At 46.1% G+C, this 24,176-nt stretch overlaps 1 protein-coding gene across 2 annotated transcripts in view; it reads right to left on the bottom strand.

Annotated features, from left to right (window-relative positions):
• Positions 1-24,176, bottom strand: part of Dock1 (dedicator of cytokinesis 1) — a 496,042-nt gene that overhangs the window by 387,996 nt on the left and 83,870 nt on the right. For both annotated transcript variants that reach the window (XM_075972578.1, XM_075972577.1), the window contains exons 13-19: positions 21,628-21,753; positions 17,085-17,209; positions 15,755-15,853; positions 14,807-14,879; positions 10,184-10,287; positions 9,274-9,457; positions 4,545-4,642 (exon numbers count right to left, since the gene is read on the bottom strand). In XM_075972578.1, the coding sequence (XP_075828693.1) occupies positions 4,545-4,642; positions 9,274-9,457; positions 10,184-10,287; positions 14,807-14,879; positions 15,755-15,853; positions 17,085-17,209; positions 21,628-21,753 (809 nt within the window). The remainder of the gene's footprint in view (positions 1-4,544; positions 4,643-9,273; positions 9,458-10,183; positions 10,288-14,806; positions 14,880-15,754; positions 15,854-17,084; positions 17,210-21,627; positions 21,754-24,176) is intronic.

The following is a 24,176-nucleotide window of genomic DNA, read 5'->3' as shown; positions in this document are numbered from 1 at the left end:
GGGGGAGAAGGGTGGGAGGGAAATGGGAGGCTGGGAGGAGGCTGAAACTTTTTTTCCTTTTCTCAATAATATATATATATATATATATATATATATATTAAGTAGTTAAAATACTAACTTCCAAGGTTTTACTAAGGTGACCTGTGAACGAGGCAAAATTTCACATGATTGGATTGCAAACAAAAGAAGGTTACCCTGGGCCAGATGGAGGAAGACCAGAGCTGGGAGATGCCCTATGTCACCTGACATAACCCACAGAGCCTTCTCAAGCCTCCTTTTTCACATTTTCATAAGGACATAAAAGATTCGTCTATACAAACCAAGTGTAAGAGGCCATGATTGACCAGAAGACGCCCATAGCGCTTCAGGTTTCAGCTCAGAAAGGCAAAGACCTTCTACCAACCAAGCCATCAAGAAGAAAATGGGAGAATATTTCTGCAGCCAAGGAAAGCTACAGTGTGCTGGAAAGTATTTATACCGTACCAGGAATCAATAAACTGTTTCTACAGTCTACTGAAACTCAAAGAAGCATGGCCAAATAGGAAAGCAAAGTAGCAGTCATTTAATTAAGAAGAAAGTTAGACGCCATAGATATGTTACCCTAGGAGCATTCAAATCCCACATTCTAAAGAAGGTTGAAAATGGACTAGACTAGATTATACTGAAGTGGTGTGATCTCTGGTGACAGAGATGCCCAAGAATAAGTGGAACAACATACGATACCCATTGGCCATAAAAGGAACAAAGTATAGATGCTTCATCACTAGCCAATGGGAACACCTAAACTGAAACCACACAGACTCCCACGTCACAACCACTATAGAGGCTACCACCAACATGGCGGACAACAGTCCAGTGTGGGAGACGATGCAGAGAAACAGGAACCTATTGTACATTCATTGCTGGGATAAATATAAAACAGCACAGGGGCTTTGGAGAGCAGCTTGTCAATTCCTCAAAAACTTAAATACACAGCAGCCTATAACTGAACAATAGCATTCCTAGGTACACATCCCAACCAGAGGAAAACATAATGCTCACACAAAACCTGCCCACAAAGATCTAAAGCAGCACTGTTGGCAACTGAAAAAGATGAAAAAAGTATCCAACAACTGAAGAACAGGTGAACAAAGTGTATGTTTTCTATCTATCTCGATCTACCCTCCCAATGGACCGTCACTCAGGAGAGCTGCAGCACAGATGCTCTGTCCACCAACTGAATGTGCACGTGGCACCCAACGACAAACAGGAGCTAGACTCAGAAGCCACGCTGCACCATTCCTTTCTATCAACTGTCCAGAGGGGCAAACACAGAAAAAGAAACAAGACTCTAAGTGGTAGAGACTATGGGAAGCGATTGTTGGTAGCGCTGAATTTTGTCGGTAAAGAAGGCAGTACTTCCCAGATAGTATTGGGGATTACACAACTCTAAATATAATAAAGCTACTGAAATGAGCAGAGTAACAGGGGACAATGTAGGGTATATGAGTGGGATCTCAAAAACAAAACCAAAAACAGAAAGAAAGAAAAAAAAAAACTGTTTTTGAGGAGGAAGTAGGTGAAGAACCACACAAGTAAAATATCAAAGGGTCGGCTGCAACAGGTGTTGGGTTCAGCCTACACACAAGCACCCATAGGCTCTGGCAAGCAAGACAGGGGATCTTAGATGTCACAGCCTTTTGAGACTAAGGAACCTGTTCCTAAACTAGTGGCGGCTCCCACTGCCCACCTGTGCTTCATGCTTTAAAATTAGAAGAACTAGAAGGAGAACTAGGGCTTAGAGAGCCATGAGTCACCGTTGTGTGTCGCTGGCTACCCCAGCTCCACTACACAGGGAAAAGGGTGCACACAACCGGCAGAAAGTAAACTACCCTTTTGTCTGGACATGACAAGATCTTAATCAATCCTGATTATTTGGGTCTGTACAACCTTGTTACTTTCCCCATCATTTTCAGATTGCAAATCTTTGCAAAGGTCAAAGCTTCATGCCATCTTCTAACAGCCCAATGTCCCCGAAAACAGGCACCCTGGGTACCAAGCTCATCACAGTTTACACAAACTCCCTGCAATGGATCTCCCAAGGCACTAAGACAAATGACATGGCCCAGACACAGAACTGGAGAGAGTAGAGTCGCCTTCTTTGGGCACAGCACCTGGTAGTCGGGGGCAAATACCTGGAAAGGGTCTCTACCTACAGCTAAAGGCCTGCTGCTCAGACACCTCCTCCTCACCCCTCACTCCGAATACCCAATGAGGAATCAAACAGTCACCTTGATTCTCTACTTCCATGGGAATCCACTTCCCTCACTAAACATACAAATTCCTTTCTCAATCCATCAAACACTGCTGTCCCTTCTCCACCAGTTATAAAAATACACAGGAGAGTCATGGAATAAATAGAATATACCCCACCATCTATCAGTGTCTCTAAATACAGAAGAGTCCTGTAAAACCAGATCCCTCAAGTCCTGCTGACCAACAACACTGCATGACTTAGGCAAGTCGGTTTATCTTTCCAGGAACAGCACGGGTGAAGTATGGTGGCGGAGGGGAAGGAACAAGTCAAGCACACCAGGTAAGGCGAGGTGAGGTTACCCCAAGCCAGTGAATACTAGAAGGACCACTAGATTAATCCAAAGAAGGTAGAGATAGGAAAATCACTTCCATGGATGAATATTCAGATATAAGAGTACATTAGCTAAGGGAATAAAGAAGAAGACAAAATTATTCTAGATTGTTTTTTCCTGGTGTGACACCAGATCAACAGAAGTACAATGAATCCGTGACACAAGGACTTCAGAATGAAAGACAAAATTTCATTAAATCCATGTCTTTCAAAGTGCATTCGTTTATCCGCCCAGTTTCCATCTGAACTGGGGATTTAGAACCCAAGGAAGTATAAAATGCAATTAATGCTGTCCAAGCCATTGGTACAAGAGCAGGACTGAAGAGATGATTAAAATTTGAAGATTAGCGAGGGTGTGTTGGAGCGGTTACACAACGGACGCGGGAAAGTGGTGCAACCAAATTAATTCACGCTGAAGTTAAGCACATTGCCGGTTAATTAAGGCCATTTTAAGTAATTAATTTTCCAGAGATAAGGCAGTCCCCTACTGCATACTCCTCTCACAGAGGGTGAAGAACGGAAGAGGCCAAACCAAGCAGTGGAGAAACGATTGATGAAACATCATAGGCCACTGGCCAGCTTAGCATCCCCTGGTCCTGAGGGATCACCCTGACAACGATAAGATATTTGGGCAAAGGGATGGCATCCAAGAGCCTTATATAGATAGGGAAGAAGTCCAAAGCACAAACTATTAGGTAATAAGAGGGACAGAACTTGGTGCTTAAGGAAACTCAGATCATTGCTCTGACACAGGCTTGCAGGTCAGGACACTGAGTAGGGAGGGCTGAATAAATAAATAACTGTACCTACACAGTGCAGAGTAGAGGGTGCCTGTGGAGCGCTCAGCTACAAATCATACATCACATGCCCTCACCAAGGCTCAAGGACCATGGGGATAAGTGGGCAGAAAGACGTTAAGAGTCAGAGATCAGAAAGGTCCAGGGTGAAACAGTGTCTTCTGGATGGGACGGCTAGCGGCTCTCACGAACACACGGCAGCTGTGGGCGTCTGCACAAGGCCTGCTCAAGATGCAGCCAGATGAGCCCGTCCCACAAAATGAGGCGCTATGGACAGTTGACGGTCTCTTGGGGAGAGTTTGCTTTCTTTAAGGCCATGGCTCCTTAGTGGGTTAACCATGCTCCAATGGATGGTTCCCTGCCCAGGAGTGTATGCACTTCAGGAATTGGAATTTATGGTTCTTAAAAATGTGTTTCTAAAAGGACATGAAGTTGGGAAGGGGAGTGGGGGGGGGGCATTGGGATGAAACGGAGAGGAGTTGAGGGGAGAAGGAAGGTGAATGTAATCAAAGTGTACTGCATGAAATTCTCAACTAATGAAATATTTCAATAAACACACTCAAAACAACCAAAACTAATTCATACCTAACATTTCCCCAGAGTCAAATGTGAGGCTTGAACATGAGCTCGATGCCACACAGAAAGGAAATGACCACGTCAGACTCTTGGTGCCTGTGATATTTCTATCATGCCCAAAGTTACTCTCATTCTGAGTAATTTGAGTCAGTGAGAAGGATGGTGACAATGACCATGGTAAGAGTGAAAAGCCTGGTATACACAGGACAAACCCCAGGGTTACAAGGAGACTACCATGTCCCATGAGATCCCCAAGAACCCAGAGAAGAAGGCAATGTTGTGACTGAAACGGGCAACTGGGCACTGTCAGCACAGCACCGAGGACTCATCAGAAGAGGAAACGGCACCCAGGAGCAGGTGGATCCAAAGCCAACACCTTCCAAGTTAAGCCAGATAGCCCTTCCAACAGGTGCCCAGCAGTACTGCACACATATCCTTAAGTCACTGTTGAGAGATTATAACTAGAATCTTGAACTCCCCTGGGGTCAGCGTGTGAGAACAGACATGAAACACGAGACCAAGCCTCCCTCCACAGCCCACGTTACCTTCACCACCTCACCACCGTCCACCTTCATCAACTGCCTCAAGTTCTGCTGCAGAAGGTTGGTGTTGGATCTCCACTTCAGCAGCCCCAGGAGGTCCACTGCAAACAGAATGCAAGAATCAGCTTCCCGTTCCCAGGAGTATTTTGTCTCAAATTCATGCAGCATGTGGGGTTCTCGGCGAACACTTCTCAAAAGAAAATGCGACTCAATTTCAGAAGGTTCGCCTGCTAAATATTTCATTACTGAGTGCCAACATACTTAACACCAGTGCAGCTGAATTCATTATTTCCAGCCACATTTACCATGAAATGATTTTCATGTAGGAGCTTTCAAAATGCATTTGGGAACCAAAACAGGGGTGGTATTTTCCTCCTATTGGAGACAGCTACAACTAGCGTAACATTGAAAGAGGCTGCCCACCCAGACAGAACTGCCAAGACCCTGTCCCCCAAGTGGCTTTTCCTGCTCAAGAACAAATATCTATGTTTTTAAAATAAAACAAAGCTAAGTCCTGAAACAGAAAGTTGAGCAATGTGTTGAGCCCCAGATTATGAGGAATCGCGAGTTCTCGTTGAGCAACTGTCTGCTGCCCTCCGAGCTGTTTGTGAGCTTTAGTAGAAGAGGCCAGAGTCGAATATGCTAGATTTCAAAGATCAGAAGGAAGGGGATACAGCTGTATTACATGTACATATTTGTGAGGAAGTGGGGGAGTGAAAGGGGTGTCCACAAGTGTCCAGGCAGAGGTCCAAGGTCAACCTCAGGTATATATTCCTCCTGAACCATTCCGCATGTTGCCTTTTAAGACAGGATCCCCCATTGAATCTGAAGTTGAACTCAACTCAATGGGCTGGGCAATGAGCTCCAGGAATCCACCTGTCTCCACCCTCCCACCCACCCCAAATGCTAAGGTTACCATCACATTACTTCTGTCTTTCTGTGGGTACTAAGGACCCATGTCATATCTTCATCTTTTCACAGCAGGGACTCTATAGGCAGAGCCATTTTCTCAGGCCTTGTTTTGTTTTGTTTTGAAAGCTTGAAGGATTTTGCTTAAGACATTAGGATGCTTTCTAAGATGGGAAGACAGAGCTGAAGCCCTGTCTAGGAAAGCATGCAACGCCTGTACCCATTCACTTGCAGTTCTATCACTGTGCCATGACTTGAAAAATGCAACTAGTAAACTGCATCTAATCTACTGTTCATGGGTCTAAGGAACATCAGCTACCAAAGAGACTGCAGGCATCAAAATAACTAAATAAACATATAAATAAAGTCAAGGCTCACGCTAACACAGGAAGCAAGCATGTAATTTTGGATCGAGGTAAGAATTCGGTAAGCAGACACGCATTCTAATTTCAGAATCAAACCACACAAAAACCATCTACCCCGGACAGATTTTCATGTATTTCACATCACCTCGGGCATCACTGAGGACTCAAAGAGTAACACAGAGGGGGGCGGCCCACAGCACCCACGTACACTGTGCATTATGTAAAGCCAGCTGAGTCACACAGTAACTACAGAACACCGGGCAGGGAGTTTCCCTTGTTTTCTTCTCTGAAACAGCGGGTACAATGCTGCATAATTTGCAGCTCAGCTAAAAGAATTCAATGATACAACATGCAGGCAAGCTTATCACAACACCCAACACAAAATGCAACCAGCAGCAGTCCTTCAAATATGAAAGGAGCAAGAAATGCGGGGCGGAAGCCGACGTGTTGTGATTTCTATCTGAAAGCCAAGGAATGAGAAAGGATACATCTTGTCCTGACACACTCCAGGTCCCATCTCGCAGGCAATCAATGTTTCTCTAATGAAGACCAATGTATCATCTGAACACTTTTCATGGCAAGTTTGGTGTCACAGGTGATGTGGCCAGGCTGAGCCCGATCTCTATATTGCAACTTTTGATTTTTATTTATTTACTTAGTCTTGGGAGTTGTGTTTTTATTTTGTTTTGCTGTTTGTTTGTTTATTACGTTTTGAGACAGGGCTCACTAGACAGACAGGTCATTATAAGACATGCACTGCCACTCTGGGCTCTGTACAGCAGATATGAGAAAAAAGTTCAAAGGAGTAAATTAATAGATCACCTCATTGGGGTGAAAACAGCTTGGCCCAACCCCACAGAGCCACCAGTCAGAAAAGGCCTCCTCGCTCCAGCCCCTGTTCCCAGGGACTCAACACAGTTGGATTCATAATTATTCTTTGTTTCATGACCCCTTTCCCTCTCATTACACAGTAAGCTAATTGAGTAAGGAATCGCATCTCACCGCTCTTTCCTATCCCCTATGGCACCATGCACAGAGCTGAGGACAGAGATCTTTAATACAAATCTTGATGAATAATTCAGCCCCCTGCTTTTTTCCCTAAGTAATGGAACTTTGCAGGCACAAATTATGGTTGCAGGAAAATGATTCCCTCAGAGGAGAAGCTGGGACTCCACACTCAGATGCCAACTGGGGCACCCCCAACTTATATACTCCTGGCATGGCACAATCCCAAAAAGGGGTATCAGTGCTAGCATGAAATGAAAGCCAGATTCCTCCTTGTGTTCAGTGAGCAGCATCACTTTGGAATTTCCTTGTTGCTTGGCAACAGCTGCTGCTGAGACCAGGGCTCTCTCCCTGGGTACCAGAGAGGGAATCACCCTGCAGATGGCGAGATTCAAGGAGCTGGAAGGTGAAAGGAGGAATCCACGCATCACCCTGGGAGGTTTCCTCCCCTCCCACCCCCACTCTCTCTGGAAGGGATGTGTGGTTTAAAAAAGATGCTGTGGATGAGATTTGTTATGAAAGGAAATTATGATCAAATTTCAAATAACAATCAATGCATCTGGAACATGACGCATATATAAGACGGTGACTTCCTCCAAAGAGAAAAGTGAAACACAGCAGATCGTACCACAATGGGCCAATGACCCAACTGGGGACACTAGCCTGCATTAAATCAGGCAAGAACACTAGTTTGTTAAACATACCCAGAGAATTTCAGTCCTCGTATGGGAAGATTCTTTCCACAGCTCGGTCGCAAGCTGGAGCCCACACAGCTGACTCACGTCCCCTGGGCACCAAACTCCAGCACATCCTCCCCTCCCCCACAGCTTGCACAAATCTAGTCCCTCAGGGAAGGAGTTTCATTTGCTGGTGGGGATTACCACAGGGCAGTAAATTAAGACCCTTCAGAAATGATTCAGACAAATCCATGATGACTTAGCAATCAGGAAGTACCCAGATGGCCCCAGGGTATCAGTATTCACAGAGACCCAAATAATCCAAAAGTGTTTAGAGTACTTACAGCCCCTCGCTAATATTTTACACAGGAAGCCAGTGGTGAGAAAACATCCCTGGGCAGGGCAGAGAAAGGTGGAAGCAGCAGGCTTTGGAAGACATCTGACCCAGGGCTGGCATGCCTAAGCCCTTAGGACACCAACATTTCTCCCCTACAGAGTCCCATCTTCCAAAGGACAGAGTTAGCTCTGCGCTAGGTTTATCCCGCCAGAGTCCAAAAGATGCTTATCCCTCAGCAAATCTCAAACTCCAGCCATGACTGACAGACAACACAGAGATGTGATTCCTGATAAATGGCAGACATTAATAATCACAATTCACATCAGGCAGTTAAGAGGGGAAAAAAATTGGATTTTCAAGCTCCATTTCAAGAGAGCATAAAGTCTCTGCACAGCTATGATATGGCCACATTAGGAGAATGCGGTTTTTAAATGAAGGATTTGTGCGGAGAGCCTGTGTCTCCTCCAGACAGAGTCACGGCAGCAGCACTTGGTGTGCTCTGAATAAGAAGTATCTCTACCGGACTGCCGTGTTTCTGGGAAGGCTGCACACGGTGGGAAAGGAAGCTGCTGATGAGTGACCTGCCACATTAGGCTGGGCTGAATGTACATGAATCAGCAAAGAGGCCTTATCTCACACCACAAGGGGCCTAGAAAATGTCGGGCTGACCAACTTCTCCAAAGAAAGATAACCAGGGATTATCTCAAAGAGAAGTTAATATGGGGGAAGACACCAAGAAGAAAGGTACCTCGAAACGGATGATCTACCTACCGGTCAGAAAGTTCTGGAAGCAGGCATTATTCACAGGGGTTCAGAGGACCTTTAGTCAAGGTCATTTCCAGGGTTCAACTCCATTCTCAGATCTGATTTCAAAACTTACATACATTCCCTGATGCCTTGCTTCTTTCTTTTGTCTGGAAAGTATCTCAAAAGGGAGTGGCGAGATGACTGAGGGGTAACAGAGCTTGCCAAGAGCCTGATGAAACTAAGTTCAATGCCAGGCGGTAGTGGCGCACGCCTTTAATCCCACTACTTGGGAGGCAGAGGCAGGCAGATCTCTGTGAGTATGAGGCCAGCCTGGTCTACAAGAGTTAGTCCCAAGACAGTGAGGGCTATTATACAGAGGAAGAACCAATTCCTACAATTTGTCCTCTGACTGCCCCCCCCACCAACACACACACCTCAAATAAATACATGTTTAAAAATAAAAAGAAGTCCTCTCATTGTTTGATCTCCCTGCAGAGTTAATCCTTAGACGGAAATAGAAGCGTGAATCTTAACTATGACGGATGCCGCCTCCTCTGCCCGAGTGCATCGACATCTATGTGGGTCCTTAGCAAAGAACAGAGTGAATGACGTCCACGCACCCACAGCAAACTCCTCCACTCGACAAGGAGTCACAAAGGATGTGTTTGAGAGGGAAGGATTCTAGAACTCACCATTCTGGGTCAGTTTGGTGGAGCACACCAGCGTGGAGATCTGGAAAGAGTCCTTGCTGATGGTACAACTCCCCAGACTCTGCATGCCCTTGCCCGTGGCCGAGTGGCCCTTTTCTTCCAACTCTGCCTTGGTAGAAGGGAGACTCAAGTATGTGGCTGCATCTTCTAGCTTCTTGGCTTCGGCCTGTGGGTTTGATCGGACAGTATGTCAATCAACATTCATGGAGGTCACCATGTAGGTTTTGCATGCTTTCTTATGCCGACTCCTTTCAACCCTCACACCCCCTTCTATGCTGTACTCAACAATGGACTTTAACGATGGTCCCTCTTCCTGCGCATTAATTCACATCCAAAGCCTTCGTACACAGCACCAAATGTGTTATTGCCTGTCATCGACTTTCGTTAGGAACAGCAAAAGGGCTGGTCATCATAACTGCTCATTTACATAATTAAATATAGCTCAATGCTAGAGAACAGCTCTCTCCTTGGGGTGGGAAATGTCAGCTGTGATGTTCATCTTGATCACAGGCTTGATTGGAGTAAGGAGTTAATGGAGTTTGGTGAAGCGCACCTCTAAGTGTGTCTATGACTGAGAATTAAATATGAGGGAAAAGTTACCTCCTGAAACCAATACATTCAGAGATTTGGGACCGTCATGGAGTAAGAGAAAGTCTACTTCCGTGGTATTCCCTCACTCTGCTTCCTGGCCGCCATGTTGTGAGCTGCCCCATCACATCCGTGAAGGACCGAAAGCTCTGGACGCTGTACCAGAACACACCCTGCCTCCCTTTAGCTGTTTTCCTCAGATGTGTAGCCACAGCTTGGGAAACGAGCAGCTCAGCTTAGGTGAGGAGGTTGCAAAGGACTGATGACAAAAGTGTCCCCAGTGTTCCAGTAACAATGTGCGTACCTTGTAGACAATAAGGTCGTGCTCCCCATCTCTCAGGGTGGTCCCATCGTATCTCATCAGCTTCACAAAGGCCAATGCGAAGATTTTCTCAGATTTATCCTTAGCTGCAAAGAAAACCAATCATCACCCTCAGCTACACTGAGGACGAAGTGATATTAGCACCATCTACCAAGGACACCTTTATGAAAGCCGAACTGCACTGGTGAAGCCAATGGAAGACATAGAGAAATGGACTACAGTCAAGACTAGGAAGACTGAATCACAGAAGGTTCAGCTGTCCGCAAACCAGTTCAAATGCTCAGCAATTCAATGGCTCAGGAAAGAAGAGACTGTGGCCTGTGTGAACTGACCCCAGAATAAAGAACATGAGGGTTCTGAGAAGAACATGGAGGAAGTTCTCATGATGCTACAATTCCAAGGGAGTAAGGAACAACAAAAGCAAACATGGTATGGCTTGAACAGGAATAAAGAGAGACCATGGTGTGAACAGGGGTAGAAACCTAAGACACGGCAGTATGCCTGCTCATACATGTTCTCTGCATCTGATGGATTTTTCTTCATGGTTCTCATCATGCATGTGTATCTGTGTATGTGTGTACATGTGTATGCATATATTGTATATATGTGAACATATGCACGTATGCTTATGTATGTCTATAGATGTATATATCTGCATGTCCATGTGTGCATATGTGTGTATATGTATGTTACAAAGGTATGTGTGTACATGCGTACATACATATGTGAGTGTGTTCATATGTTTGTGTATTATGTATAGTTATGTAGATGTATGTGGAGATGTATGTATATGTGTATATGTAAACATGTATATGTGTTTATGCATATCTATGTGTGTATGCATGTGTGTATATGTGTGTGCATGTTTGTATATGAGTGTATATGTGAGCAGATAAGCATATATGGTATATATGTGTGAATGTATATATGTGTGTGTGTGTGTGTGTGTGTGTGTGTGTGTGTGTGTGTATTTTTACTGCCATTTCCTAGTGCATAAAATAAAACCTGACAAATAATAGCTACTCAAAAAATACTAGCACTAGTTATGGAGATGACCAACAAAGAGGAAAGGTCTTTTAAGCACCAAAGAAAGCAAAACCTGGAAGTGTACACAAGAGTGAAGGAACAGAGCCTGGTGGCTGGATGGTTAGAACACGTCTCTGAGAAGACAGATGGACCATATGACAGGAAGACAGGGAAGTAGCAATGGGGACCCCACTCCTCCGAAAACAGAAGGTCAAGTGGCTGGTGAGTGAGGCAGTGAAAGGCACAAGACAGTGGGGATAGGTAATAGGGACACAGAGTCAGGACTGAAGAGATGAATTCCACAAGCTGTCATCCAAGGATGGCACACAGACACTGAGGTGCAGAGCCAGAAAATGTGTCAAAGGCATACGTACAAAAGTCTGTTTAGAAAGGAAGGGACAGAAGCAAGACATGGAAGGAGCACACATCCACCTTCCTCCATTAAGGAGCTCAACACATTCATCTCATGACCTCAATGCCCAAGAAGGCATACCTTACTTATCCTGATGGTCACACTACCTTCCTTATATTGCCACAGGGGCTCAGTAAATGCTGGCTAATGAGTTAAAGGACAGTCAACCAACCAAAACAGAGAGACACAGAAGCAGAAGAGATGTGCTTACTCTTCTACAACACAACTTTACAGAGGAACAGCACGAACTCAGAGTCCCGTGAACTACTTGCAGAAACCCACATGGTCTTGAAGAGTAGCCAAGGCTACCCTTCGCAGACAAGGCCAATCCAGAATGAATCAGCTTCTGACTAGACCATGAAGACATATCTACAACACAGGAACCAATGTGCGGACATGGCCAAAAGCTGCCAGTGAAAATGTCCTCACATGTAGATTTTCTAGCTCAACCTAGATGATGGCAGGGGGCATCCCCTCACTTCCTCCTCTCCATCCCCAGCTCTAAGGTGGAGAGCAGCTAGTAAGGGGCTAGTGGCCAGCCAAGGGGACAAGATGTATTAAATCCCTTCTTTCTCTGACCAAGGCTATGTGTACTCAGGCTCAGCTGTAGCAGCCCTATGGCCGCCCTCAGTAGCTGGCAAACAAGATCTCATGACCACCATGTTTACAATGCTCAACATGTCTCCAGAACCCCACAAGCTGTGGCCTTAGAGACTTCATTAATTATGCAACTGCGTCTTGGCATGTCGGGTGATAGCATCTTGTCTATAATGAATACTTACTTAAAACTGATGAGAAAAACAAGGATTTTGAAAATGAGAAATGCTGGAGATCATCCTCTGCCCTGGTATAATTAAGGGGAACGAGTTAGTTAAGCAAGGGGCTCCGGAGTCATCCTGACACAGTCCTCTATGGAACCCAGAACTCTTCCCCACTGCGCTTCCTCCACAGAACCAGGAGGTCCCACAGCCCCTTACCATTCTTGGGATAATATATGTCCAGAAAGCCAAGCCTGATCTACACATGGCCTTCCCAGCTTTCCAAGAGTGCTGAAGTTCCTGCTGCCCACTCAGCAAAGCTCTGGTTCACACCTGGATCACATCTGGGCTGCTGAACCTGTGCAGGACACCTGTGCCCAGAAAACCCCTTTCACCAGTCCCCATCTGTCCATACCCTACTCCAGTCAGGTCACATTTTAGTCCTGGCCCCCATTCCTCAGGTGGTCCTGCACACTAACACCATGCTGCCACTTAGCCCATGGTCTGCAAGAGGGGACCCTTCATCTCCTTGTTCTACAGACAGGTGCTAATCAGAGACCAGGAAATGGAAGTGGCCTTGCCGTTCCTCCTCAGTGTAGCACTAAGGTATGGGGTGGATCCAAAGCTCTTTTAGGGGCCACTGACTCAAAAGCCTCTACCCCGAATTTATGTGTGACATGGGAATTCTGGTCAGAAACACTGACTCTGAGGGCCTCTGGGAAGGTCTGAGTCAAACACCACAGTGAAACTCCTATTAGGGTCAAGATTAGACATTCACAATCAGTAAAATCACGTCTATCATCCTGGGGTTTCAGTCATCCAGAAATAGAACTGTACACACTGAACAGAACCTGGCCTTCTACCTAGAGGCCCAAACATGGCCTTGCCCTCAGGCAAACACAACATTGAAGCAAGGCATCTCTAGCTGGCCTTTATTCCATGTGACCTGCTTTTCACATTTAAAGTGACCTCTGATAGTCTGTTAACCCATCCCCTGACCTTTTCACACTGTTTGGATGGGATTGGGAAAGGCAGCTGTCATGCTCTCCTTCTATCCCACAATGATCCATCAGAACAGGTCCTGGTTGTTTTGGAGTCTTTGTTTAAACACCTACTGGCCTTGCACACTCTAAGTATGCACCCTTATAGGCTGGTGCTCACCTATGGCTCTCCAGATCTGTAGGACTTAATGGCCTCTCCCTGCTAACTCCTACAAAGGACAGCAGCCTAGGCTTCTCAGTGGCCCTACCCAGAGGACCACACACCTCCCAACAATGAGCCTCAGCACAGATCCAGCCCCCAGGTCACTATTTTGTAGCCTCATTCTGCAGTCACACATAGCTGACCACAGCCAGGTCCTGACTCCCGAAAACTGTCAGACTGGAGACAGAGGAGCATTTCAACACAGCAACAGGCACCTCTCAAGAGCCAATAATGTGCTGAAGACAAAGGATGACATTTCTGTCCTAAGCTAGGGTCAGGAGGCCAGAGTCCAGAACTAACTGTCCCCCTGTGTGGACCCCATGTGGTCATCTGAGGCACACTGTCACACAGCTCACCCTTCTCCTACCCAACTCAGTGTCACGCATTTCAGGCAATGGAGGATGGGAAGTATTTCTATTGTCCTTCTATGATAGCTTAGTGTTTAGCATGGGCCTACATCTTTAGCAGGCTCTTCATTCAACCAATGTGATGGGACCAACCTCAGTAAGCAGTGAGCATTTCTTTCAGAGGGGGAAAGGGAAGATGCAAAAGTAGGTTCCCTCCTCCAGCCTTGGTATCAAGGTCAACGCAGCTCCCGTGTCTTGGAGAGCTCCAGAAATCAAGAAACACCAAAAGACAAAGAGGGATCAAGTTCTCCGTTCTGAGACACACAGCACTAGCAGGCAATTTTCCACATGATCTGTTATGATGCAGTGACTTTTCTAATAGATTAGTACGGGGGTGAGTCAAAGAAGAAAGCAGGCTGGAAAGATGGCTCATAGTTAAGAGCTCCTGCCGCGGACCTGAGCTCGGTTCACAGAACCCTCCCAGGGCAGCTCCCAACAGTGCACAGCTCCAGCTCAGAGTATCTGAAGTCCTTTCTGTCTCCCACGGCACCCACATCCTCAAAGCCACACTCAGACACACACAGAGAAATACAGCTAAAACCTTTAAAAACATGGAAAAGAGGCATGGGAAAGAGGAGCAAGGAGCAGGTGCCCATCCCATCCCAGACGAAAACAGAAAAGGAACTCCCCTGAGATCCAGCCAGTAAGGTTCTACAGGGGCCAGTTCAGGGCAAAGAAATGGCCAAGGAGCCACGACAACTCTGTAAAGGACAGCCGTGTCCCAAAGTCATCCAGAGCAGGTGCCGCCCGCTAAGCTACCCCTGGAACACAAACACCGATGAAGTGGCCCGTTACTCACAGTCCTGCGAGGATCTATGGCGGAAGGTAAATCGAAGGTGACTCCGGTTCACATCCTCAATGGGGATGGCCACCTTGAAGAATCAGAAGGGGGCATGTGAGTACCTTTCCCAACATCCTCTAGCAGAAAGTTCTTAATTCAGCCCAGTTACTAGCACTGGTAAACATTCTGGAACCGGAGCAATGAAAACACTGTCTATCTTATCCTTATACGATTTCCGCCAAAGGCAAAATGTCTTTTGAAAATTTAAACAAGATAATATTGTGAAGGACACCAAGCCGACTCTGCTAGACAGGCAGATATTTTTTTGTTTTAACACTCAGATGCACACTGCTCGGATTCTATTTTTGAAAGTCGCTGTCTTCATTGTAGCCCCTACATAAAGGTGTCCACATCCCCTCTGCAGCTGCAGCAAGAACGCTTTCTTGTTACATTATGGCCAAAGAACGAGGTCGCGTGTGTGCTGCCTGTAAGCAGAGACTGCCCCTTATGTTCATGTCAATATCGACAGTCCAGAGCCCACCCCTTATTTTCTGCGACTCAGGTTTGTGGGGTGGGGTGAAACACTACAGTGGGGTACCACGGTACTGTGAGCAGGCTGCATGATGACAGCATTCCGTCAATGCCAGAAGAAGCAGATTCACCTTTCAACGAAAACCCCCACACATGGCATCAACACTTCTACCCATTTGGTACAGAGGCAGCAGGCCACGCATACCGCAGAACCAAGGGGACAGAGACAATAGCTATTCTTAAGATGTGACAATTCATCTCCATCCATGTCCTATCTTTACATTTGAAGGAGATGAGGATAAATCTATTAGAAGAACTACCAGGGACAGTCCTTAACAACCTTGAACAATGTGGCTTTGTGTACCTGAGGGAGGATTTTACAATCACCTCCTCCCCGGGGGTGGGGGAGCTAAAATGACCAGAGAAACACAATACCTTAAGGGTCTCAAACCAGCGAGGCTGCTTCACTTGGTAATAAATCACTGACTTGTACTCTGAGATCGCCTCATCACCGGCACCGGGGAAGATCACATGCTTTAGGAAAAGGCATAAAGAAAGAGTTCATGTTAGGGCTGCAGAGGTGGCTCAGTGGGTAACAGCCGTTGCTCCCAAGCCTAAGAAACCTGAACTCAATCCCCAGGACCTACATGGAAGAAGGAGAGAACACATACACACACATGCATGCAAAATGAGTGTATATATGTTGTATATGCATATATTTAGTTTTAGAACACATACATTGAGGATTAAAAATGATGACATTAAGATATCACAGTGTCTCCCCTACATATTCCTGTTGCATCCACCAAAGAAGGAGAGGAAGGAAGTAATCCAGGGTGGCAATAAACCATTGCGTTTGGTATGCATTCCCAGCAAGGAAGGGGCAGGTCTGCATGTGCTAGTGGCTAGTCTAAACCACAGTCTCAGACCCTGGAGGTACCACTTCTGTCCCCTCCTCAACTCACTCCAAATTACAGTATGAGAACACTTGCCTGATTTTACTCAGTGGGTCTAGAAGCAAAGGTTGTCTACTGAACAGGAACTGGCAAGACTCATCCCTCTAGCCATAAACATTGCTTAAGAAACTTCAACCAGATTCATACCACTAATGCCTAAGGGGCTAAGGCAGTATAGCTTAAGGCTTCTAGAGATATGAATGGCACCAGCCAAGGCTAGACAGGAGAAAAAGTGTGAGCCCTGATGAACATATCTGTGCCCAGGCACAAGCCCAGCCATTGGCTGTCCAGTCCAATGGTACCTAAAGGGCACCTACTCTGCTCATCAGAGGGAATCACAGGCTCTGGGCCACTCTGGTAGATTCTGCTGGCTGCTCTGGCCATGGGGATAAGATACTGGTCACCACGTAATGTGAGTGATAGCTTGTTCAGATGATATTAAAAGTCTACCTCACTCTCTGACCCTGAGCAAAAGCATTATTTCTCAGATTCCATTTCCTCATCTCTTAAATACTGAAAGTAATGGTCTCTGACCTACCATTGTGGTTGCTACGTATGTAGGATTATGCCAAGAAATAAGAACCCTTTATAAGACTGAGCAAGGAGTGTGGTCAAAATTGACAGGGATGCCCTGAGACGCCAAGACATAAGGGCAGGTGGGAAAAAAGGAGACCAGCACCAACATACTTCCCAACAGATGAGCTAACACAGTCAATGAAAAACACGTCAGATCCTGCAGCAGAGCCAAGGCAGACACATACAACGCTGCACTTGAACTCTACAGACGAGACTCAGTTGAAAAGAGATACCTCCAATCGCTTCCCGTCTTCATCATAGACGGACACCGTCACCTCCACATTCTTCGCTGTCGTTTTACTGCCTTTATCAAAATCCCCTTGAACCAACGTCACATAGATATCATTGCGGACATCGCCTGGGGGAGGAAATTATATCCTTAACAGCAATCCATCATTCATAGTGTGATCGTGATTTGGCCTAATTGTCAGAAGTGCTGTCTTAAAGGAATATTATAAATACTATATTAGATAGTTCAGAAATATTTCCTACAAAATAGCCTGGTCTTCAAATCCAATTCAAATCAACTTCACTTCTACACCTCTTTGAAGGGCCCAGAGTGGCCGCAATGCCACTGATGAAGCTACAAGGACCCAACCCCTGTGTAGCATCCCATGATCAATAGAGAGCCTTATAAGCTGCCCATGGGCTATCCCTAACCAAAATTACCTGTGTCCTCAGGAGCCAATTCGCACACGCAAAAGAGAACTGGCAAGACCAGCTTCCTTTGCTTTCTTTGAACTATTTGGTCTCAAGCCTTGAACTAAAAATCTACTGAAAATGAGAACCCTGAGCCACGTACAAGGCACAGGTCACCGAGAAGTTTCTGTGAGGTTCTTCTAGCAGCTGTCAGGACCCCAAGTAGGAAGAATAAAACAGAAGTATATAGAGTTTGGGGGAGGGAGGTGTGTTGGATTTAGGTTTTGTTTTGTTTTGTTTATGACCTCTCTTACAGCCCAGGAAGGCCTCCAGTTTACAGCCATCCTCCTACCTCAGCCAAGTGCTAGGATCACAAGGGTTCACCCACCACATACAACCCCATACATTTTAGAATCAAATCAGAGGAACTGAGACTTCGTTCTGTTGAAAATGAGTGAATGAGCAAAATGCAAGTTTCCACAGAACCACGATGGAGAGGAGGGGTCACTGCTGCCAACTAGTTCCCAGGCTGCCCGGCCCCACCCATTCCCAACCCTGCTCTGCATAGAAGAGCATAGTGCAACAGACCCCTGTGGTGGTTAGGGATGAAGACTTCTTAAGGGAGAAAAAAGCTTTTTCTTTCTTTCTTGTTTTTTTATTGTGCTTTTCATTTTAAAAAAAAAATTGCTCTATTTTGGCTTCTAATGTATCCAACTATTGAATTAAAGTTGCATTTAAAAGTCATTATTGTAATGGTCCCAGTGGGTTGCTCCCACAGTCATGGAGGCTGCTCAGGAGGGAAGCTGAGCTGCCATGGCGGATACTGCCCACGAGACAGGTTAAAAAGGCTGAAGCATGAGGTTGGGGGTAGGAGTGGGAGTGGTGGGACAGGAAGCAAAACGTCCTCCCACACAAGATGCACCATCAGCTGTAGGACCTCGGTTAAGCCCCTTCGCCACCAGGGCTAGCTCACCACTTAACAGCCTTATTGATTTGCCACACATCAATTGTATGTTTCTTGGCCTGAAAATTCTACCCAAACACAGACTCCGTAATCTTTCTGTGTGTGCTTTGTGTACACAGCTGTATGTGCAGCTGAGTGCACACGCAAGGGGAGATCAGAGGACAACCTCAACGATTGTTCTCAAGTCACACTTACCTTGTGTTGTAGGACAAATTTTCCTAATCAACTAGGCTGGCTGGCCAATCAGTCCCAGGGATCTACTGTGTCTCTCCAATCCACTGGGGTGCAAGCACATGCCACCATGCCCAGCACGCTTTAAGTGGCTTCTGGGACTCTAAAACTCAGGTTCTTGCAAGCAGTTTTACCGATTCAGACATCATCCTAGCACCCAAAGCCATAACCTTTTATCTGAGAGCTATAGAAGCTTGCTAAAAACCTCGGCAGGCAGCAAAGTAACACGGGCTACAAGGCCTCAAGGGACTAAAGCCCCACAGCCTCATGCCCACATTCATCATTCCTACAGAGATTTGCTTCTGAGACATCACAGAAAAAAAGGACACCATTTGCCATGGAGAAACCCACGGTTGAAGGGGCACCACACAGACGTGCAGCAAAGGCTGGGCTCAATAGAGTAGGAAGTTAGTTGTTTGAAGATTTGACTGGATGCTACCATCTTCCCAGTTCCGTGAATAACTCAGCTTCTTCCCCTGCCAGGGTAGAAGGGGTCAGCAAGACTGTGTTAGCACAGGCTCTCCTAACGTACAAAGATGCATGCCTTCACAAGAAAGATGATACCAGGACTGAGGACTCGGTGCCCTAGCCTGCCCAGTGCTTACTCAGGCAACAGAGAACAAGGGTGATTCGCTGCTGTGCAAATTCTAATTCTTCTTAATTAATAAAAGCCTGGAGAAGTCAGGTATCAGGGTAAATACTGAAAGATCAGAGAACCAGTCACTAGTTCTCACTTCTACTGTATCCTCAGACCAAAGGGGCGATCCTGTCCCTACAAATCCTCAGACTGAATCCTGAGCTCTTATCTCCTCCCACCTTATATTCCTCTCTCTGCCCAGCCAATCACTTCCCTTCTCCACTTTCCTAATGCTGGGATTAAAGGGTTGAGTCGCCACCATTTGGCTCTGTTTCTCTTTTAGACCGGGATTCAATCTCAGGTTGCTCAAGGTGGCCTTGAACTCAGAGATCCTTCTGCCTCTGTCTCCCAAGTGCTGGGATTAAAGGTGTATGCCACCACTGCCTGGCCTCTATGGCTAACTACTGGCTTAGCTCTGCACTCTGATCTTCAGGCAAGTTTTATTTGTTAGACCACAAACAACATATCACCACAATTCACTCTAGCTAGAATCCCTCTCTAGCAGCTACTCAGCATATGGAGTCTCGTTCTTGACCAGAACAATAGTCAGCAGCATGGGTTCTCCAAATGGAATAAACTGAAGAACTGGATTTAACTTTGCAAGCTTATCTACTACAAGGAAAACCCTATCAGCATTAGCAGGAAATTCCGAGGTTTCCCAGTCGGAATGGTTAGATTTCAGGGTCATCTTGGTCACCTGGCCATGGGTGGGAGATGATCTTGATTAGGTAAGCTGACGTGGAAGTTTCTATATTAACTGTGGACAGAACCATCGCCCAGGCAGGGTTTCCTGACCCTTAGGAGACAGAGTGAACTGAGCAGTCGCTTGCGTTCATTGCTCTCGTGAGAGCAGACAAATGTGACCAGCTGCTTCATCCTCCTGCTCTCCCAATGTTCCCGCCATGATGAACTAGACAGTGAACAGTGAGCTAAGAGAAACCTTTGCTCGCTTAAATCGCTTTTGTCAGAGTCTTTTATTACAGCAGCAGAAGAGGGGGAGCTGAGACACCCGTAAAAATGAGGATATCCTAACAGATCAAATAAATCCACCCATGAAGGCGCATCTCAGTTCCAAATATAAACAGAAAGTCCACAGATCAGCTCATTCCCAGGAATAAGACTGGCATACCATATCTATAACACAGCGAGCAACCATGTTATCCAGGCTAGCCTACTTCAGTTTTCTGTCACGACAGCAGACAGAGTGGCCAATAACCCACACCAATCCTGAAAGGCAAACAGAATGGAAAGCATACATCCCATGGCTGCATGAAATAACACAGCAATGCCTGGGGCAGCAGGCACACTGGGCAGCCAGATGCCTCTAACCAGAGTATGCCGCAACCGCAGCAACGGGGACCTGCAGCAGAAGGCCACCTGTGCCTGCTGATCTTGGAAATCACCTTTTCCAATGCCAATGCCCATGTGACTTCGGGTTGTGGTTTAATTTTGATTGGAATTAGTTCAATAACAATCTTGAAGAGACTAAGATCCTTCTGTGGACCAGGTCAGACTATTCAAATGAACATTAGTTGCCAACCAAATTGTGCATCAAGATAAATATGAACATTTGCCCCACAGGTAGATACCAACAATAGTATCAGATTACTGCTATGGAGTTTATTTAGAAACTGGAAAGTGAGCCGGGCGGTGGTGGCACATGCCTTTAATCCCAGCACTCAGGAGACAGAGGCAGGCGGATCTCTGTGAGTTAGAGGCCTGCCTGATCTACAAGACGGGCTCAAAAGCTACAAAGAAACCATGTCTCAAAAAACCAAAAAAGAAAGAAAAGAAAGTGGAAAGTTGTTAAACATAAGAGATAAATGTTAAAATAAATAAATAAATAACTCAAGTAGCAATTCATGCAGCTTAAAATACATGGCTGAGCCTGAGCTACATTGGGGTAATGACAAACACCCCCTGAGCAGGTCCCAAGGAAAATATCATCCTCTGACCTGCCACTGTCCCGGGTATATGACACTCCTTCCTTCCTTCCTTTGATCAGATATCTCATCTCATGCTTGGAGGGAATCCATGCCTCCCCACATGTGACGTTTGCCATTAGAGGGAAGCCAACCCTAAGCAAGCTCAGGGGCCAAAGTGTGTATCCCACCACCGTGTCTGGTCTCAGACCTTGAACACTGAAGTTATTCATAACAACCCTGGGCCTGACACAGTGCTCGCCACCTGCTCAACTCGCTCTTACTGCAAGAGCGCCTGCACACCGCTGTGCTATGCATGATCACCCATCAGGGCCGGCGACCTAAGCAGGGAGCACAAAGGCACTGAGCAAGACTAACCTTACCTGGCATGATAATCTCTGGAAACCCTGTCTTGCGGGCCACAGCTGTGGTCCTGTCCACCAAGTGAGGAAACTCCTTCCGAATCTGATGTATGTCTCCAGGAAGTAATTTCAAGGTTACCCACAAACCTGCAAAAAGAAAGGCTGCCTAAGTCACGTTTACCACAAGTGTGGTGCTGAAAACAATTTTGGTAGTTGTTAAGAAACTTTTCATCGACTACAGCACTACAGACACGCAAATATACTGGCAAACGTCCAGGTGAGAGGCACTCCACACAGGGGCACACACTCTGTCTAGGTACAGACCTTGCCTGTGAGATCAAACAGTAAGACCACGGGATGGAAGGGGAGTATTCTGTATGTGTGCCAAGGACAATTAGCTCTTTTGAATTCTCTCAATTTAGAAGAAACCAGAAGGTGGCATCTGAGGTGGAGGCTGAGAAAAGCAGGCAGAGACTTAGAGGCTCATGCCCACCACACAGGTCGGCATCTGGAGGCCAGTAGGGACCGTGGTGCTCTGAGGAGGTTCCACAGGCTCAGGAGTGAGGCAGATGTCTGACCTGAAAATAACCTATCAGCTGCAGGGGCAAGTTAAAGGGAAAATATTGAGTCAGAAGAGGCTACAGGAAGCTAATATCTGAATAATGGGGAGGGGCTCCCCTAATAATGAGGAGGGGCTTGGGACAAGGGATCAATGTGGGAGTGAAAAAGACAGAACTAGGGAGGGGGAAGAAAAAGGAAAGTGGCTCTCAGAAGCAGTGATCTTCACTCCCCGCTGAAAGCCTGCTCCAGAAGATGTTCTGAGTGAGATAAAAAATGTCTCAAAGCATGTGTGGGAGGTTCTCTTAACTTGCAGGTCATGCTGAGGAGGAGATAGAGAGAATGAGATACCAGGAAATGTGTCATCCACATGGCCAAAGTGTGAAACTCAAGAGGGAAGGTGAGTGGGTGGCACTGAGCAGCAAGGATGTCCCCTTGACTCTCCAGGCGGAAGCGAGGGCAGGAACTGGCAAGAAAAAGATAAAAGAGCAGATCCCAGGGAGCAAAAACTGGATAGGATGGAAAGACAGACATAGTCAACAGACCCGGGAATGACCAGCGAATCCTGTTTAAGGTGGTTCCCTTTATACAAGGTTCCTTTTCTTTTTCTCTCTAAGATATAGAATTCCAGATCATGAGAGAATCTCAAAGAGAGAGAGATGCCCAATACAGGAAAGTCCCCATGAATGACATCAGAGGATGGCATCAAGAAAAGGTTACATATATCATGCTTCAGGAAATGAACTGCATTTGCTCACCAAGAAATGTGGAAGACCTTTACTATGGGATAATGATGGAGGAAGGTCATTGGTTAAGTAATAAAGAAACTGCTTAGCCTCATAGGTTAAAACATAGGTGGGAGGAGTAAACAGAACAGAATGCTGGGAGGAAGAGGAAGTGAGGTAAGACGCCTCAGACCGACGCCATAGCTCAGCTCTCGGGGGCACACGCGATGAAGCTCCGACCCAGGATGGATGTAGGCTAGAATCTTCCCGGCAAGCGCACCTTGGGGTGCTACACACATTATTAGAAATGGGCTAGTCCAGGTGCGAGAGTTAGCAGAGAAAAGGCTAGATATAATGGGCCAAGCAGTGTTTAAAAAAATATAATTTGTGTGTTGTTATTTCTGGTGTAAAGCTAGCTGTGCGGGAGCCGGGCGGGACAAAAAGCAGACCCACAGCTCCCACAACAGGATAATGTTCTTATACGCTGTAAAGATTTGTCACTTGTATTAGTTTAATAAAATGCTGATTGGCTAGTAGCTAGGCAGGAAGTATAGGTGGGGCAACCAGACTAAGAGAATTCTGGGAAGAGGAAAGGCAGGGATGCACACCAGCCAGATGCAGAGAAAGCAAGATGAGAACACCTCACTGATAAAAAGGTACCAAGTCATGTGGCTACACATAGAGGGCAATTACGGGTTAATTTAAGTTGTATGAAGTTGTATGAGCTAGTTAATAATAAGCCTAAGCTAATAGGCCAAACAATTTATAATTAATATAAGCTTCTGTGTGTGTCTTTGGGACTAAATGACAGTGGGACAGAAACTTCCATCTGCAGACCTGGTTTGTATTCCCTAACCCATGCTCCCAGGAACTGACTGCATCTCCACACACACCCAGTCTACGGATGTGTAGAATTTTTCAAACTGACACTAAAGCACAAGAGCCAACAGGCAGTTCTGGGCATGCAAAGAATAAAACAGACCCTCAAGGGACTGGGTACTTGATCTTGTTCCCCTTCTCCCTTATTCTACCACACAGTCAAGCAAACTAAACCTAGTCACATTAAGTAGCATCAGAAAGGCTACCTTTCAAACACCCTAACCAATAGCCTGCTCACTTATCTAGGTGGATAAAAGAGAGTACTGGTGACACAATTCAATTTGTTACGATTGAAATACAGAAATTAAATTGTCCTGATTACGCAACCGGGGAAAATGAGGCCAGTTTTCAAAGAATAAGTGTGTTTGGAGTTGATATGTGTTTGTGTTGATACGTGTTTCCGAATGC

This window comes from Microtus pennsylvanicus, chromosome 5 (assembly GCF_037038515.1).
Source record: "Microtus pennsylvanicus isolate mMicPen1 chromosome 5, mMicPen1.hap1, whole genome shotgun sequence".
Lineage (NCBI taxonomy): Eukaryota > Metazoa > Chordata > Mammalia > Rodentia > Cricetidae > Microtus > Microtus pennsylvanicus.
The sequence above is the reverse complement of the archived record's forward strand: the minus strand, read 5'-3'. Positions and strand labels throughout refer to the sequence as shown.